This window comes from Fundulus heteroclitus, unplaced genomic scaffold (genome assembly GCF_011125445.2).
Source record: "Fundulus heteroclitus isolate FHET01 unplaced genomic scaffold, MU-UCD_Fhet_4.1 scaffold_744, whole genome shotgun sequence".
Lineage (NCBI taxonomy): Eukaryota > Metazoa > Chordata > Actinopteri > Cyprinodontiformes > Fundulidae > Fundulus > Fundulus heteroclitus.
The window spans coordinates 1356-19138 of record NW_023397191.1 but is presented as its reverse complement, the minus strand read 5'-3'; the positions used below and the strand labels follow the sequence as shown (position 1 = coordinate 19138).

The window sequence follows — 17783 nt, the reverse complement described above, 5'->3', positions numbered from 1 at the left end:
TGAATTCAAACTCAACCCTTTATTCAACCAAGTTTTTACTAAACTGCAAGTTTTAAAAAAAACGAAAAAAGGTGTGCGCTCTGAACTTTTTGGAGCTTGGGGTGGAGCTTGGTTCCTAGGTCTGCGTTGTGATTGGTTGGGAGGATGTGATGACTGTAATATTAACCTACATGGCTAGAATCTAAAAAGAAGGAAAACTGTTACTCTTTTGAATTTTTTAATTAATGTTGCGCCGATGCCATTTTTTTTTTGGCCCTGATACCAGGCTGTGCAGTATTGGCCGATACAGATACCATCTGTTTGAAATTGATGTGTGTGTGTGTATATATATATATATATATATATATATATATATATATATATATATATATATATATATATATATATATATATATATATATATATATATATATATATATAGAGAGAGAGAGAGATCGATAGACGTGTGGCACAATAGGAAAAAAAAACGGGTCGATAAAACTTCGATAGAGCTTTCCTTCCTTTCAGCCTATCATATTAGTTCATGCTACAGTCACTGCTTCCTCTCGACCAATCGTAATCGCCGACCCAGGCACGCCGTCACAAAGCGCTGCCCTTTACAACCACAACACAGAGCACTTTAATATGTCGCAGCAAGGAGCGGCGGAGGAAACGGTCCCAAAACGGGGTTTTACTAGTTCGCCAGCCTGACAGAAATAAAATTCGCAAGGAACCGGTAAAAACAAAGTCTGGTAACGCAACCAACTTGTTTCATCACGTAAGCCGCTCAGCCGCTCACACCCGCAGCAGCGCGAGCTGTGTCAGCCCCGCGCGACTCCGCATCTTCTTAGGAATCTTCTGGAAGTTCTTCCAAAACGAAGCAGGTACAGCAGCTAAACTGGGCTCCCTTCTTTGTGATAAAATGACAAAGCGTCCAAGCGGCATAAGGACATCACGCATGCAGTAACGTGCTTCGTAGTGATGGACATGTCTGCAGCTGAAAAACATGGCTTCAAACAATTACTCGCCACTCTTGATCTGCGATATCAAGTTCCAGGATGCAAGTTTTCCTCTAACAGCGCTCCCTAAATTTTTTTTTTTTTTTTTTTTTTTTTTTTTTTTTTTTTTTTTTTTTTTTTTTTTTTTTTTAAAATCGATCAGCTTTTTTTCTAAATCATCCAGCCCTAATATGAAGAACTGCATACTACTTAGGGTAGTAGAACTTTTTTATTGCCTACCTGGAATGGGTGACAATAGTTGAATAAACTTTTGGCTCTCAAAGGCCAAAATAGTGCAACATTCGTGAAATTATAACATGTATAATAGTAGTGCAACAGTAATACAGTAAAATTACATTAATAATTGAATAATCTCTTTTAAACCCTGAGTTTTGGCTCTCAAATGCCAAAATAGTGCAACTTTCATGAACTTATATAACATGTATAATACTAGTCAGGAGAGAGAAGGCTGCGTTCAAGTGACATACAAACATCAAAATGGTATCGGTGCCTATTTGTTGGTACTCACCGATACCGATACCACTATTTTAGTGCTGGATCGAGGCCCCGTCAGATACTGGTATCGGTACAACACTACTTTTTATTGACCCTTTTTTCTTTCTATCGATCGATATATATATCGATTATTTAATTATCGTCTAGCCCTAGTCGTTGATACACTTCCTTTTCAATAGATGAGGGCCTGTAGTTATCATTGAGGCATCCGGATTAGACCTCTTTAAAAACATTGATCACTGCAGGGTTCAGGGCCTGTGGGAAAGGCGTAACTCCACATCATCCGCCTAAGAGCAGATTGTGGACGGTTCGGTTCAAGCTGTTCTTTGCCGGATGACGGAGACGTGTCTAATGTGGGCTTACCAGCTCGTTGGCTTGGTCTATGGTGAAAACGCTGCAGCTGAGGCGGTCCTGGAGGTCCACGTGAACTTCGGCGAGCAGCGCGATGAGCTGCTTGCATTCGTTCTGCATGCGCGTGAAGGGGATGGCGATCTCGTCGTAGTACAGCTGCTCGGTGAGAACAGCCAGGAGCCGGGGCTGCACCATGGACGACACCACCTGGCAATCCTGAGGAGAGGCAACGGTAAAAAAACATTTAAGGCTAGCGACGCGGCGGACCAACCCGACTGGTTCCGCTCTGAAACGCCCCCCGTTTTCACCTTCTGCAGCGCAGCCCACTCACAAAGGACCAGCGCCACGGCAACCCGCTGCAGGGCTGATTTGGAGTTGAGGTGGAAGAGCAGCAGCTGGCCCAGAGACTCGGCTGGCCGGATCTCCTGGGACGCAGCGTTGAGCTGAGGGTCGCAGATGCACCGGCACAGAGCTCCCAGCAACCTGACGGAGAAATACAGACAAGTCTCTCAAAACAAAATACCCAGAAGTCAGCTGGATGATCACAATAAAGCCTGGGAGACTCACTTAGCCGCCATGAGTCGGGCACGGACCACCACGTAATCCCTGGTCAGGGGATCGTCGGCTACGGTCTCGGCCCCGGCGATGTACTGCTGCACCGTTTCCTTCACTTGATTGCAGCCTTGTCGCGCTTTCAGGCCGGTCTTATCCTGGAGTATTAAAACATACAACTTAAAACAAACCTCAGGAAAAATAAAAAATACACCCGGGGGTCAAAGAGGAAACAAAGAAATAAAAACATTGTGAAAACAATGCTTTGATTTTCCCCGTTTGTAGTGTAAAATACCCGACATTTAAATCTTATTGTGGCGATGCAGTTTAAGCCGTACTGATGTCATACTCGTGATGTTGATTGGCTGCAGCTGCCTACATAGATAATTTAAATGCTTTTGGTCATAACTACTAGAATTCAAGGTTTACCAATTAACAAGCATGGTGGTGTCATGCTGGTACTGTTAACATCGAATGGGAAAGGTTTTTTTAATTAACCTCGCAACACCTTGATGGCTAAACTTTGACCATCGGGAGAGCCCGCCATAAAAAAAAAAAAAGCAAACCAAAACTGGTCCTGGAAAGGATGGAGATGATTAACATTCAGCTTCTGGAACTATGGCGTGCGCTTTAGAGCCACATCACTACCAGGAAATCAGCAAACCTAAATGAACTGAAGCTGTCAAAATAAAATCTCAGATTTTATTACACTAAACCTGATTAAATCGATTTTTCCATCCTTTTCATTTCACATAAAGAAATTAAAGAAATTGTTTTAAGAAGTTGCTTTTATGTCTGGGAATTGACCTGAATTCAAAGTGCAACTAAATCTAAGCTGTGAAACATGCTACTAAAACAAGATGGCGGCCCTGTCGTTGTAAACAATGAAAATACAACCAAATGTTTGCTGCTAGTGGTAGCCAGCTTCACTTGTGTAAACTCAAACTAACTTAACAAAAACAAGTAAATGAGTAAATTAAAAGTGCCTCATTTTATGGTAAAAAGTTTCACCTTTACAATATTTTGACAACATATATTGAGCATCGCTGCTGTTATCTTCATGGACGCCCAGCCCAGTGAGTGTGTTGGGTAAATAAAATCCAGATTTTCCAAAAATGAAATCTTAAAAACACCGTAATTGATTAATTACAGTGTTTTTTTTAATTGATTAATTTGTGTTTCAAATTAATCAATTTATCGCCCAGCCCTATCCAATTCTGCAAAAAAAGTCTTAGAAACAACCAGCCAAAAATATGCCACAAGCTTGCTGAGGTGCAACCTTCCCAAGGCACATTTACTTAAATATTAAAAATCATAAAGTATACATCTGAGCCTGCATGTTTAACTTTGACCAGGATGGACTACAGAAAACTTGCAGACTCAAACCTGATCGCCCGACTCTGTACACAAAAAGGACCGGAATTGAATGCTCCACACGGGAAAAGCAAAACAATTCAATTAAATAATTAAAGGCCCAGAAATAATTGCACATCAGTGGACGAGTTCAGAACTAAACTGTAAAATAATTGCATTTCTGCTCCTTGTTCCGTTAAACAAAAGATGTTCCGACAGCTTTGGTTCAGATACATTTCCGTCTGCAAACATGCCAAATAAATCATTATGGTTTAGTGATGTAGTGACTGGCCTGAAACTGCATCTCTCCCAAAATCTCAAACACAGGATATGAATCATGTCCACCCACAGCTAACCAGAAACACATCGTTGTGTGTGGGAGGTGGCCGCCGCCGCCACAGAGAGAGCAGAGGGGAAAAGAACAACATGCGAGTTTGCAGAGGAAGACGCGTGTACCTTGGAGCGGGCTTTCACCTCCAGCAGCATGTTCAGGTCTATAGGGATGTGAGAGGCCTGCATCATCAGACAGAGCCAGGCACCCATCCATGGACAGCTGGCTGAAACCACGAACTGCTGGGGCACCTGAGACAGCAGCTCCATCCACACCTGCATCAGATTTACACAAACAACTTCAGAAACCACACTTCTGATCAGAGGCCCCTTTTAGCAGCGTACTCGTTTTGGTAAGATGGGTAAAAACTAGGGCTGAACAATTAATCGCATTTTCAATATAATCGTGATTTGAAAAAAAAAAAAAAAAACACACAATTTCCAAATCAGGGAATCAGACGCGTCCTTTAGGTGTTGGTAAAATGTTTGAAGTGGGTTTACCTCCACATAGAAGGGAAAACAGTTTCAGCAGTGAGATAATCTAATTTTATTACTTGTTTTAGAGTTTATATAATCATACATAGCATTAAGTACAGGTCAATCAGTTTAATACATAGACTTGCTTGTTGGTTGGACTTTGCACTTTATGTTCAACAAGGATTGATGTCCAATTAAATTAAAAGCTGTTCTCTTGAACAATATTCTGATCAATAAAAACATTAAAAGTTCTTATTTAAAATAGTCCTTGTTTACAAACATCTTTATTTAGAGGCCATTTTTGTTGCTTGTGGTTAATGCAGAGAAAAGTCAAAATTGCAATTTTGATTGAAATATTTCGTAGGCAGAACGCAATCATTTCTGCTCTGAGTTGAGATGCTGTGGGTCTTTTAATCCACATGGTGAGGAACCAAATTGATTTGTTGTTTGTATACATTTGAAAACATGATAAATTAAACTGGAGAAAAAAAAAAACCTCATTAAATCGCAATAAGGAAAAAAAAAAACAAAAAAAAAAAAAAATCGCAATTAGATTTTCCTCCAAAATTATTCAGCCCTAGTAAAAACACAGAAGGTGGTGAACTAAAAGTACAAGTTTCTTGAAATTAGTAAATTTGTTTCTTGATTTGAGCATTAAATAACACCATTTGCTAATGGAATAAGAGTTCTGCACTTAAAATAAGAACAATTCATCTGTTTCTCAGTATGCGTACACCAGACCGAGAACGGACCAAATCCGTCCTCTTTACCCAGCATGCATCAGAGCAGACTTGTGCCTTCAGACTGACCGCATTCCCAGAATGCACCGCGGCACGCTTTTTTTTATAAGATATTTTTTTTAGATATTAAAAATACTATTGTTTTAAAAATGTTTTCAATAGGGTGTAGTGTATAAATAGTTTTGTATGTGGAAAAAAAAGCCTAAAGAACTTAAATTATAACTTAACACAAAATATTACCTCATACATTCAACAATGAACACATTATTCTTAAAATTACTTAATTTTCTGATCAATATAAGTAATAATCTAGTATCATCTACAGACTACTAATAAAAGGAGGTGAAATGCAGGTTCAGACAAGTTGTGATGTCACGCGTAAACGAGTACGCCTCTGTTAGAGATACGTTCTGCTCCCTTTTCTCAAGTCCGTACTTCCTGTGTTCTTGCCTGGAACCGACTTTACATGAATTCAGAAACGGCCTTCATCTCCAGCATCTTATTTCAAGTGCAGGATATCTAATAATCTTATTTTAGGGGTAAAAGCACACATTCCTTTGGCAAATAGTCTTGTTTAGCTGCTCAAATCAAGGACATTTCAAGAAAATTTTACTTTTAGTTGCCTTTTTGCAGCGTAGTTTGGCTTTTACAACAAACCTTTTGAATCAGTTCGAGGATTTCCTCGTTGCTCTCCAGTATGGCGGACTGGAAGATGTGTCGCAACATATCTTGTAATATGGGGTTTATCCAGACCGCACAACTCTGCAGGAAAACCAGACACACACACACACACACACACATAAAGAACAAAAAGCTGCAGTGAACGACAACTTCCACTCATTGTGCTTTAATCAGAGCGCGGCCGTTTAACATTTACATGGCTGGATCAGATAACAACCGGCTGCTTGTGGATAAAGTTACCTCTTCAGCTTTGGACAGCAGCGTGTAGAGAGTTTCCAGCGCCGCCTTTCTTACTGAGGATATGGTGTGTCTCAAGAACGGCCAGACTCGAGGAACCAGGACAGTGAGAGACTGCTCAATGCTACGGGGGGGACAAAAGAGTGTCTAAATCTGAACTACAGCTCGTCATCACAAGGTGCAGAGATGCAGAAAGTTCAAAGAAAACCTCTGGACCTGACCTGCACTGCCGGACGTGAGGAAAGGTCAGCAGCAAAGACAACAGAGTCATGATGCTGTTGGTGGAAGCGGTGAGATCGTCCAAGTCCAGCAGGGCATCCCACAGGGTGTTCACAATAAAAGGTACCTGCGGCAAAGCAAAATGAGACTAAAACCACCTGAACAAAGCCTCACACAGAGTAACGCAGGTCGTCACTAGAGATGCACCGATCCAATATCGGGATATCGGATGATTAATGCCGATCAATCATTTATTCTTTTATTAATATCATACACAACAATACACAGGGTGTTTGCTCTTTTTCCAAATTAAAATTCCAGACTTTTTTAAAACTGATATTCCCCCCCCCCCCCCAAGACCTTAACTTTATGTACTTGTATACTTGTGTGCCTACTGCCTACTTCATTGGTTGAGATTGTACAAACTGTTTATTAGAAATGTTAATTTTTATAGGCTAGTATTCAATGAACAAATGCATTATTCACAGTAAATTATGCTTTTACTGATGAAAACGTTTCAAAACATGAAAAATCACAAGTACATGAATTTCACATCAAACAAGTGTTTGATTCCATTAGGCTAATACAGTACGTGACCAGTTGGTAAAATTATAGTTTTATAGCCTACCTTCCCATTTCTCATTTCACAATGCCTTTGAGCATACTGTAAAATTCTACCATACATTTTTCCCCCATACTTTATTAAGACTTTCACACAAAATTCAAGACTTTTCAAGGTCTGGAAAACAGCGTTTCAAAATTCCATACTTATTAAGACTTTCAAGACTTGCGCAAACACCCTGAATACAGTTATGCCGTAACTGGGTGAGGCCACCTGTTGTTGTTCTGAGCTTGTGACGGAGACGCAGATTTCTTTCTAACCTTGTTGGGCAGCAGCTGGACCAAGCCTTCCACCACTGGAATGAGAGCAGCAGCAGCCACAGCCCTGACGTCGTCATCCAGGTCCTGTAGACCCTCGGTTATTGCAGGCAGCACCCGGGGGAGCAGAACAGAGATCAGATCCTGGGGAATAAAAGGACAAATCGTCGATGATATAACAGGGTGTGAACTCAGGAGAAAAAAATACTGAACTTTATATAGTCTGTATATGTGCTTTCCACATCAGAATGTAGATTATTACCGTATTTTTCGGACAATAAGTCGCATCAGTCAAAAAATGCATCATAAAGAGGAAAACATGCAAGTCCCACCAGACTATGCGCATTTAAACATTTATTTCACACAATCCAAGACTTAAAACTGACATTTAATCTGGTAAACCAATTTATTAAATTGCACAGCTGCATCAACAACCAGCTGAATAACATGGATCATATCTGGGAGGATGAATGGGGTAAATAAAGCCAGACATAAAAACTGTACGATCTTTTTTTGCCCTTTTTGATGCAATTCTTCAGTCGGGTGAGAATTTTTTGGATCAGGCCGAGTTTCAGCTGCATCGTGCGTCATGTAGCATCCATGGGGCAACGAGGGGCGATTAGCCCTCATGACCACCTCCTGATCAGGAATCGTACGGTTTGATGAAAATCAAACATGTCTGACATTCAGTCGGCCCTCATGAGGTGATCGTGAGCGCCTCCTGCTGTTGAAGCAGAGATATGAGCTGATTTCCCCCAACCTCACGCACTGAGCACGTGCAAACAAGGGAATTCTTCTTCTTCTCAGAGGAAAACAGGAGTGGAGAGAAGCATGACGGCGGTACGTGTGACATGGAGTCAAACTACGGAGGAGCAACTCGTAGAATTACCAAGGCAGCGTTTCGTTCTAGGGAGCCTCATATTTAACAGTAAACATTGACCCTTCTGTCTTTTTCTTCTTCTATTGTTTACATTTGGCTTCCCGAAAGACGAGTCCGAGTAGCGCCATCTCTCTACGGGGCTGAGTCCTACGTGGTTTTTAGACGTACAGTGTGAGCAGTCAGATCGCATCAGAGCGTCGGGTCGTACAGAAAGAACAGAAATGGAGAGCTGGGAACTTTTAAACCCTGAGGCTTCATCGTTCAGTTTGAGCTGAATCTGAGGACAACGATTGAAAATATCGTACAGTGTACATTCGGCATTAGCCACTGCACCCAGCAAGGTGTTAACCGGCGCATTTATTACGCTACGTAAAGCTCACGTGCATCAGTGAAGTTGTAACCCGCCCGAACAACAGAGCTGTAAGCTAGCGCTAGCTGCCATTAGCTTCACAGACAGCCCTTTAACAGCGTTCTGTCACGGTCTGGGTCTCACTCTGGGCTCTGCTGTGTGAATGCAGACTGCAGCAGTTAAACAACATATGTACATGTGTTCAGTCTTTGTTGGTTATAAGTTAATGTTTAAATTCATTTTCAAGTGGTGCAGTTTCCACTGTCATGCTTACTCCCTTAGAACCAGAACTAAACATGGAGAAGCAGCATTTAGTTCCTTTGCTCCAATTATCTGGAACAAACTTCCAGAAAACTGTAAAGGTGCAGAAAGCCTGAGTTCCTTTAAATCAAGATTAAAAACACATTTGTTTAAGATTGCCTTCAACTGTTCTAGTTAACTGAATCACCACTTTTTTGTTCTTTTTTTTTTCTATCTACATTTTATTCCTACTTGCTTTTATTCTATTTTATTTTGCTATATTTTAATCATGTAAAGCACTTTGCATTGTCTTTGTACTGAATTGTGCTATACGAATAAGTTTGCCTTGCCTTATAATATTTACTTTTAGTTTCTCTTCTCCCATGTTTTATTTTGTTTCTACATTGTATTACTTCTTGCTTTTATTCCATTTTATTTTCCTATATTTTAATCATGTAAAACACTTTGCATTTGCCTTTGTACTGAATTGTGCTATATAAATAAATTTGCCTTGGTTCATGCTGGTCAATATAAATTACCATATAAATTTGATATACAAGTCGCAGGATCGGCAGAACAATGAAAAAAAGAACAAGTGCTACTTATAGTCCAAAAAACATGGCATTATATTCATGCTATGCACAGGCAATTTCACTGTTAAGGGTATCTGACGTCACACCGACACATACAGAAAGGAGAAATTCAGCACCTGTCGGACAGCCAAGGCATATTTGATGCCCAGAAGGCCTCCGTGCCGGACCTCCCATTGGTCCTCTTTCAGCAGCTTCAGGAGGACGTCTACTGTCATGGAAACGCTGCTCTCACTCATGTGAAGAAGAGCCACGCCGAGCGTCTGCGCACACGTTTCTCTGACAGGAGCCACCACCTATTGAGACGGAAGGGGCCAGACCACAAACAAATCAGGACGAGGGGCAGATGCGGTGGGCTGCGTGCCGTGCGGTCACATGTGGCGTCTCTTCGTTAGAAACTTGAGAACGTCACCTCGTCAGAAACAAAGTCCCCAAAGCGGTCCAAAGCGAAGACGCAGAGGAGACGGATCACCAGGTCCTCTATCCACTCCTGATGCTGCCGCAGCATCTGATCCAAGACAGGAAGACAACTGATGAGATTCAAGTTTTGGCAAGAGTTTGATGGAAGAAAATAAATAAAAATAATAAAAAACTCTTCCTGTGTGACTCAGACATGCCTGTTGTGCAGTGCTTCCAACCAGCTTCCCACCTCCAGCGCCGTGAGACTTCAGGATTTCCCTGAGTCCTGTGCCCGCACCATGACGGACCTAAAGTCACAAAAAAAAAAAAAAAATTAAACCTTTATTTTATTGCCGCTAAATACATAGTTTTTTTTAGAAATCCATTTTTAAAATCATTGTTCCATTACAAAGCCTCTCAAAGTTTCCACTTCCCTTGACCTTGCACTTGTTGTTGTTACAACCCCTAAACTCTGCTTTTATTAGGGGAGCCTCTGTGACAAATAAAGTCTCTTTTCAATAAACAACAACAACAAATACAATAATAATAATAATAATAATAATAATAATAATAAATAAAATATCAATGAATAAAATAAAAACAACAACAACAACTGTGTGCCTTTGTGTTTAGCCCCATATTTCCGATACCATGTTGCATTATGGGAAAACCTACACAGTAAATCACCCTGAATGCACCTTTCCCAATAGTTTCACAAGACGGCCAAAAACTTTGCTTGTGGCCTCCCTTAATTTGTTCCCAGACGTTCTCCAACAAAATGAGGCCTTATGGTGCGTTCCATTCGTCCTCGGTAATTCTCAACCTCCGGGTCGGTAGATATAACTGGGACGGCCCCTAAAGTCGGCATTACGAGTTGGAAAGTTGGTGCAACAGGATTGTGCACTGACTTCGGCTGCTACTCGTAGTGACACCGAGTAAAACCTCATACTCTGACAGTTTTTAGCAGTTCTCCATTATCTATGTAATCGATTCTGCAATAAAATGTGTCTTTAAACGCATTCTGTGTCTTAGGTCGGATGTATTTGTACGTTTAACGATGGCGTTGTGCGAGCGTCCGTGTTTTTTTTCCTACTGTCCGACAAGAAAAAGGGCGGAGATGCATCGCTTTCCTTCATCTTTATGAAGTAATTTTTTGCTAAAACATCCCAGGAAAATACACTAGAAGTCTAAGACTAATGCTACAAGACGTGATGATAACACTAAATGTTTTTTTACCTCCCAGGATGGATTGAAGAGGTCATTACAAAGCTCCTCACAGAAGCTCTCCAGAGGCCACTCATGAGACTGAAGACAAAGCGTTTATTACAATTAAAATTATAATGAACAACAACTGTGAATCATATAAGGTGCTCATTTATAGCTCCATACCTCCTCTAAGAGACCCGAGTTATCTGGGACGTTGTCAATTAAGACCTTGTGTTCTGTTGCTGGCTGGTCAATGACCACGTTGGTCGTTTTTCTTCGTTTCTCCTCGGGTTCGCCTTCGCAGCCGTCGTTGCTGAGATGGAAGGAAACAGGACGAGCGTTTATTCATTAGCACGGCTGCTTTTGGTCTGACTGAGCCGCCTCACACCCTGCAGACGTGCTCGCAGTCCCACCTCTTCTCGTTGGGATCCGCGTCTCTGGATTTGTGCTTCGCCACTAGTTTGGCCATTCTTTTGGCTTTGTTCTTCTGCCGGCTGCTCATACCAGGCCGGAACTCCGAGTCGATCAGTTCGGCCGCCTGAATGGTCTGAAACAGAAGCCCAGCGGCAGCAAAACGCCGTTAAGAACGCAGGGAGACGTGAAGAGACAGCTAGGTTAGCTGTCCACTGATGTTACGCATGCTTTGGTGTTTATATTACAAAAGAATGGTGCAGTATGAGAGAAAGCCAATCAGAAGCAGACAGTGGGTTAATTATCACAAGTGTTGTAATGAGTTAGAGGATGCAACCGCTTATAAAAGAAAAAAACTCTCATTGAAAGTCTGCAAATTGGCACCGCACAATATCTGAAAACAGGAAAACTAAAAAGATCCTGGTAATATTATCATTGTCACCAATGTATTTCATGAGTGAGCGCACATTACATGGGAAGGTAAAACAAACTAGCGCGCTCCCACAGATGCAGTCATTGTGGTCTCGCTGTGTGTAAAACTTTAATCTCTTAAAGTTTTGCTTGAAAGCCTCACTGGGTGTACATCGTAAGGGGCTGAGATGCTACGGCTGATGGAGAGCGTTTTGTAAAGACATAAAATAAGCCAAGCGTCCAGAAACATCTGCTTTCATCATAGTTGATACAATGAATGCAACTTTCAGCAATACTACTGCAAATATCGGATTTTTTGGACTATGAGGCGCACTTAAAATCCTTAAATCTTCTCAAAAATTTATTGTGCGCCTTCATAGGATTACCATTTCGCTTCCTGGTTGATTTTATGTGGTACAATGCGCTCAAAACTTGGTCAAAATGCTCTGAATATGGATATTCCAAGCATTACGGTAAACTGTGTCACTACCTGATCGGACCCCTGAGCTGTCTACAAGTGTGCCTGACTGAAATGTTTAAACTAGAAGTCCTTTCATGTAAAGGCCCACACATACTCGGGTGTACTTCCCTCAGCGGAGGTCCATAGGAACGCAAGGCGTATTCTGCACATACAGGTACGTGTCACACTGTAAACTTTCTTTACATCAAACTATTTTATATCCGACACTGAGCTTGATTCACTGAGTTGCTCCAAGCAGGCGGTCTGCAGGACGCAGCATCACAGTCTCTCTGTTCTCACTGACAGGTGGGAGCCTGCTGGAAAAGAAACAGCTCTAGGTGCTCAGCTAGCTAATCACACATTTTAATATCCGTTCTGCCGCTTCGTCCCACGGGCAGGAAGTCTGGGAATTGTAGGAATTTGCCACAAGAAATGTAGGAACAGTATGCTGGACTATGAAGAGTAAAGAAATCCGGAGAGTCAGAGCGGAGTCCACCATGCTGACAGGATGTGGACAGTATGCTGAATATGTGGGAGCCTTTAGGGGTCCACACCTCAACTCTCGTTCAGATCCATTGAGAAAGAGACCAAAAACAGATGCATCTCAGATTCCAGGCGGGTGTTTTATTAACAACTGCTATAAGCCGCAGCGCGGTTGACCAATACGTCAGACTGAGGAAGCAGCGTTTGATGTATTTTTTCTCTCGAGTTTGTAAACCAGAGGCCAAACGACTCGTATAGCAAAACACCAAATCTAGACTGACCACATGGTTGCGCGAGCTGCAGCCAGCAGCAGCTTTGTAGCCTTGAGCTTTAAAGCTGCTTGGATGGCATGAATAGTCCAGGTCCTCGTCGTTGAACAGCTCGTCCGTGTCCATTCCGATAGCGGCGCCCATATCCAGGCCCAGCTTCTTCTGGAGCAGCTTCCTCTGGCGGGCAAGACGCTCCTTGGGATCCATCTCACCTGAGGAAAAGAAAATAAAAGGTTGGAGGAAGGAATGTAGATGAGCAACAGTGTTGGGAGAAAAAGCAATGCACTGCAAAAAGGGAACTAAAAGTAAGTAAAATTTTCTTAAAATTAGTATTTTTTTTCCTTGATCTGAGCAGCTAAATAAAACTATTTGCCAATGGAATTAGAAATTTCTACCCCTAAAATAAGATAATGAGACATCCTGCACTTGAAATAAGACAATGGAGATGAATTGTTGTTATTTTAAGGGCAAAAATCTCATTCCATTGGCAAATAGTCGGATTTACCAGCTCAAATCAATGAAAAATACACTAATTTCAAGAGGATTTTACCCACTTTTTGTTCAATTCTTGCAGTGTGTGTCTGGGTTGCCAAAATAATAGAGATCAATACGACAAAAAAAACAAAACAACAACAATGTGAACTGACCAGATCAACAACAACAGAGACACTCGGCCTCCCTGCAGCCGCTCATATCAACGGCTGCTGGAGCTTTAAACACCAACATGTCGAGTTCAACCGGAAATAAAAACACCAGACCCCTTTTAATCGCTGAGACAAACGCAGAAGTCTTCTTCGGAGGAACTTCCCTACAAGGCAGACGGAACAGAGAAACAAAACCCTAAACGATGCCAAAGGCTTGCTACGCGCCATTGCTACGACACTGACCAACACAAAAATAAGGTCAGTAAAGCTCCTGTATCTGCAACAGTGAAATGCTAAACGTCCTGGGCGACATAAGCTAACACCATCCGATTAAATATTAGCTTCCAGGACACAGACAGTCCAATGGCGGCGCTCCCTGTTACTCCTCCATTAGTCGTGAAGCTGTTATAGAGGCCAAGGTGGCTAATAACACAACACGGGTTATGGTGCCGCCGGACTGAAGCAGACAATTAGAGCCCTGCTGCTCTGGTCGATGGTCACTGCAGGAAATATACAGACAACGCAGAATCAAAGAGAGGCAGAAATCCCACAGGGCTGCTGGTGAATACATCTGCACGGACCAGATTCTTTGTTTACGCTGGCAAAATATGTCCCGCCTGCGGCAGATCAATGTTTGTGGTGAAACACTATTTTAATTTACAATGATTCTTCATTTGTCCCTCGGTAGGAAAATGTCACTGCATCGTCAGCAAATGAAAGCAGAAGGCTACACAATGTGCACGGCTGAATCAAAGTCATACACTTCCATAAAACGGTATTAACATTTATCCTATTTGTGTTATGCAGTCTACCGTTTTGCCAAACAAGGAAGTGACATTTAAATAAAACATTTCTCCAAAACAGGGCTGAATTGTCCTCTACTTATTTTTTTTTACCCTATTCAATTCAATTTTATTTATATAGCGCCAATTAAGGAAGTTAAGGTTTGTCTTATTGTTGTTGATCATATTTGCTCTCAACCAGAAATAATTATGTGAAATAATATCTAATCACAAGGAAGCGGCGAGTGACTTAAAACAAGCTCCAGACAAAAAGTCGCAAAGCAAAAGGTCCAGCGTGAGATAAGAGACGGCAGCTTTCCATATTCAAATCCCAGAGAGTGGCCTGGTTGGTCGCTGAGGGATAAAGGTGATCGTTTTCTCTATAGAAGTGACGTGGCATTTCAGAAGTGATGCTTTTAAGACATCAGGTACATGATTTCCTTTTGAAGGAAAGTGAAATCAAGGACACTGCAGATGAAAACTAAGACCACAGTTATGAACACGTCTGTACAAACCGGTTTTGTCGTCCTGCAGCTCAAACTCGGCTCCTGCGGATCCGAGCAACGAGGCTCCGTGTCTGAGCAGGCGGGAGATGTCGAAATGGTAGAAATTCAGGCGGTCGCAGGACGAGTCCTCCGGAGACAGGTCGTCACGGGACTCTGCGGGGGATGCAAAAAGTCCCATGGCACATGACATTTTCTCTTCAACTATCATAAAACACACCAGGAAACGTCCAGATTAGTGCTTCTGAAATGACAAAGGGATTGCTCTCCACCAAATAAATAAATTAATAGAATTATATCTGCCTACCCAAATGTTTTAAGTCCCAAGAAAACAGGAGTTATTGTGACATTTGTCGGCCATCTTTGTCAGAATTCACATTGTTTGTGACACAATAGCAGATCTCATGCTTTAATCTTGTTCTACACAAACGGTAAACTTGTTGCAACTTAATTTTCAATTGGGACCACTGCTCAAAATACAATTCTACAAGATGTTCAAAAGCCTGTCAGCACTACTGCTCCACCATAACTAGTAAAAAAAACTAAATAAAAGCAAAAACACAGCATTCTGGGAAGGATCTGGGTGGAGTTTCTCACCTTCCTTTGGCTTTGGAGCCGGGTTCCACTCAGGAATATTTCTCACGATGGCCTCCACGGCCTGGCCGGCTGCTATTCGTGTGTCCCAGCTGGGACTCCGTAGATAGGCCAGCACCTTGGAACCAGGAATTAAACTCAATTAAAACGCTAAGCTTTTCACCTTACGTCCACAGATTGGAGTTAATCGATCAAAGTTTAATCAGAATCAGGTAGCTTCAAACAACAAGGAATTGGATGCGCACAGATTCTCAACCAGAGAGAAATAGATGGTTGGATTGGTGCAAATAAGCCTCAAAATCTCTCTGTGTCCTCTGACCGTTCATCAGAGAGACAGCCTGGGGGAGGAAACCGTCTCTGTGGCGGCTGCTTAGAGCAAAAAAAAATGAAAACACGCTTCCCTGACAGAGTCAAACAAACTTTACGAGACGTTGCCTCTTGACCTAGTGATAAATAACTGGGATTCCGTGTGGCAGACGAATCAAAAGTGGCGCATAACTGCGAAATGGAAGGACAATCGTCCGTTGTAGTCAGACACGAGGAGCTCTATTCAGAGAAGCAGCCATGACAAAAGCAAAAAAAAAAAAAAAACTTAACCATGTGGTCGACATGCTGCGGCCCAAGACTACAGCAGCACACCACCCTGATAACGGCGCGCTGAAGCATCCTGGTTGAGGCGTCACGCCGCACGGACGCCTCCGCCCCCCAGCGGGGAGCAGAAAGCGAGTCGGAGCCGACAGGAAGACGGACGCAGCGTCTCACTGCAAAAACGAAACTTAAAATAAGTCAAATGTTCTTAAAATTTGTGTATTTGTCCTTGATTTGAGCAGGTAAATAAGATGATTTGCCAATGGAACAAGATTTTGGCACTTAAAATAGGAACAACTCATCTCCATCATCATATTTCAAGTGCAGGATGTCTAATTATCTTATTTTAGGGGTCAAAATACTCATTCCATTGGCAGATAATCTTATTTACCTGCTCAAATCAAGGACAAATACACTAATTTCAAGATAATTTGACTTATTTTTAGATCAGTTTTTGCAGTGCTCCCTGGGAGAAAACCGGCCGGGATGTAGCGAAAGGCTCCAGACTGGAGCTTCACCTTTCAGCGGGGTGATTATTCACGTCCACGCAGACCTACATCCACCCGTGAAGCAACAGTAAAGATCGGAGAACCTGATGAGCGCAGACGCTCTAAATCTGATTGGCTGTTTGGTAACAGGAAGTGTGAGGCTCTAGATCAGCAGAGCTGGTGGAGATAAACTCCAACAGACTGACGGCAGCTGGAGTTCAGTCTACAACGTACCGACTCAGGAGGACTGAATGCAAAGCACGCCACACTTTTCAGATCTTTTTTTGTTGCTATTAATGTCATGACTTTTCTTCCATTTCAGTTATACTTTGTTGTGTGTTCTCTATTCCATGTAATCCTAATTAATAAAAACAAAAAAAAAAAAAAAAAAAAAAAAAACTTGTTCAGTTTGTGTTTGCAACATGGAGAAAATGTGAACAACGTCTAATCGTCTGCTTAGCAGGATTGCATGATGTAAAAATCTATATATATTTTAGAGAAAACATTCTACCCGTCACCAAATTTCCAGTTTATCTGTCAGGATTCATATAAAATAAAATAAAAAAATTGGTAGAAAACCAAACAATCCAAACCTTTGTCAAAAGGTTATTGAGTTCATGTGGATGTAGTTTCACCACTTCTCCAAGCTGCTGGGCCGCCGCTTTCCTGGTCACTGGCGTTGTTCCGGTGTCGAGCAAAATAAACAAACGGTCCAGTCTGGAATTAGCAAGAAAAAACAAACCAGATCAACAAAGCAATAAAAAAAAATAACAACATGTAGGCTGCCCTCAGCGAGTCTGTGGCTGCTGGTTACTCTCCTAAAAAATTTTTTTTTTTTCTTCTATTGCAGGTTACACTTTCGGTAAAAAACACCCAAATTAACACTTATCACCTCGTCCCCATCCAATGACTCCTGTTAGTGACGTGGCTTTGGTCCAGGTAGGTGGTGTTTAATTCATCCGAAGACCCCCTGAATTTATCTGAACCAGGAAAACTGCGCCAAGAACATTACTACGCCTTGAAACAGCGCGTATATGTAAAGTTAAAAAGAATAAAATGAGAAATGTACACGACGTACACAAGCAACACGTCCAGCTGACGGTTTGCAATCGGCATACAATTTCAAAAATCCAGTTATTTAAGGGTTTTGAAGGTTGATTTGCATTAAAAGTTT

General features: G+C 41.8%; 1 protein-coding gene across 1 annotated transcript in view; it reads right to left on the bottom strand.

Annotated features, from left to right (window-relative positions):
• LOC105926144 (BTAF1 RNA polymerase II, B-TFIID transcription factor-associated) overlaps positions 1-17579 on the bottom strand; it is a gene marked incomplete at its 5' end in the record, with an annotated part of 38344 nt that extends 20765 nt beyond the window's left edge. Inside the window, 19 exon segments of the mRNA XM_036134125.1 lie at positions 1857-2060; positions 2153-2327; positions 2412-2554; positions 4206-4355; positions 5954-6058; positions 6218-6338; positions 6436-6560; positions 7316-7456; positions 9491-9667; positions 9784-9879; positions 9989-10078; positions 11007-11075; positions 11160-11289; positions 11390-11523; positions 13023-13222; positions 14952-15095; positions 15537-15651; positions 17203-17326; positions 17502-17579. Coding sequence (XP_035990018.1) covers positions 1857-2060; positions 2153-2327; positions 2412-2554; positions 4206-4355; positions 5954-6058; positions 6218-6338; positions 6436-6560; positions 7316-7456; positions 9491-9667; positions 9784-9879; positions 9989-10078; positions 11007-11075; positions 11160-11289; positions 11390-11523; positions 13023-13222; positions 14952-15095; positions 15537-15651; positions 17203-17326; positions 17502-17579 — 2521 coding nt within the window.
• Positions 17580-17783: the final 204 nt, after the last annotated feature.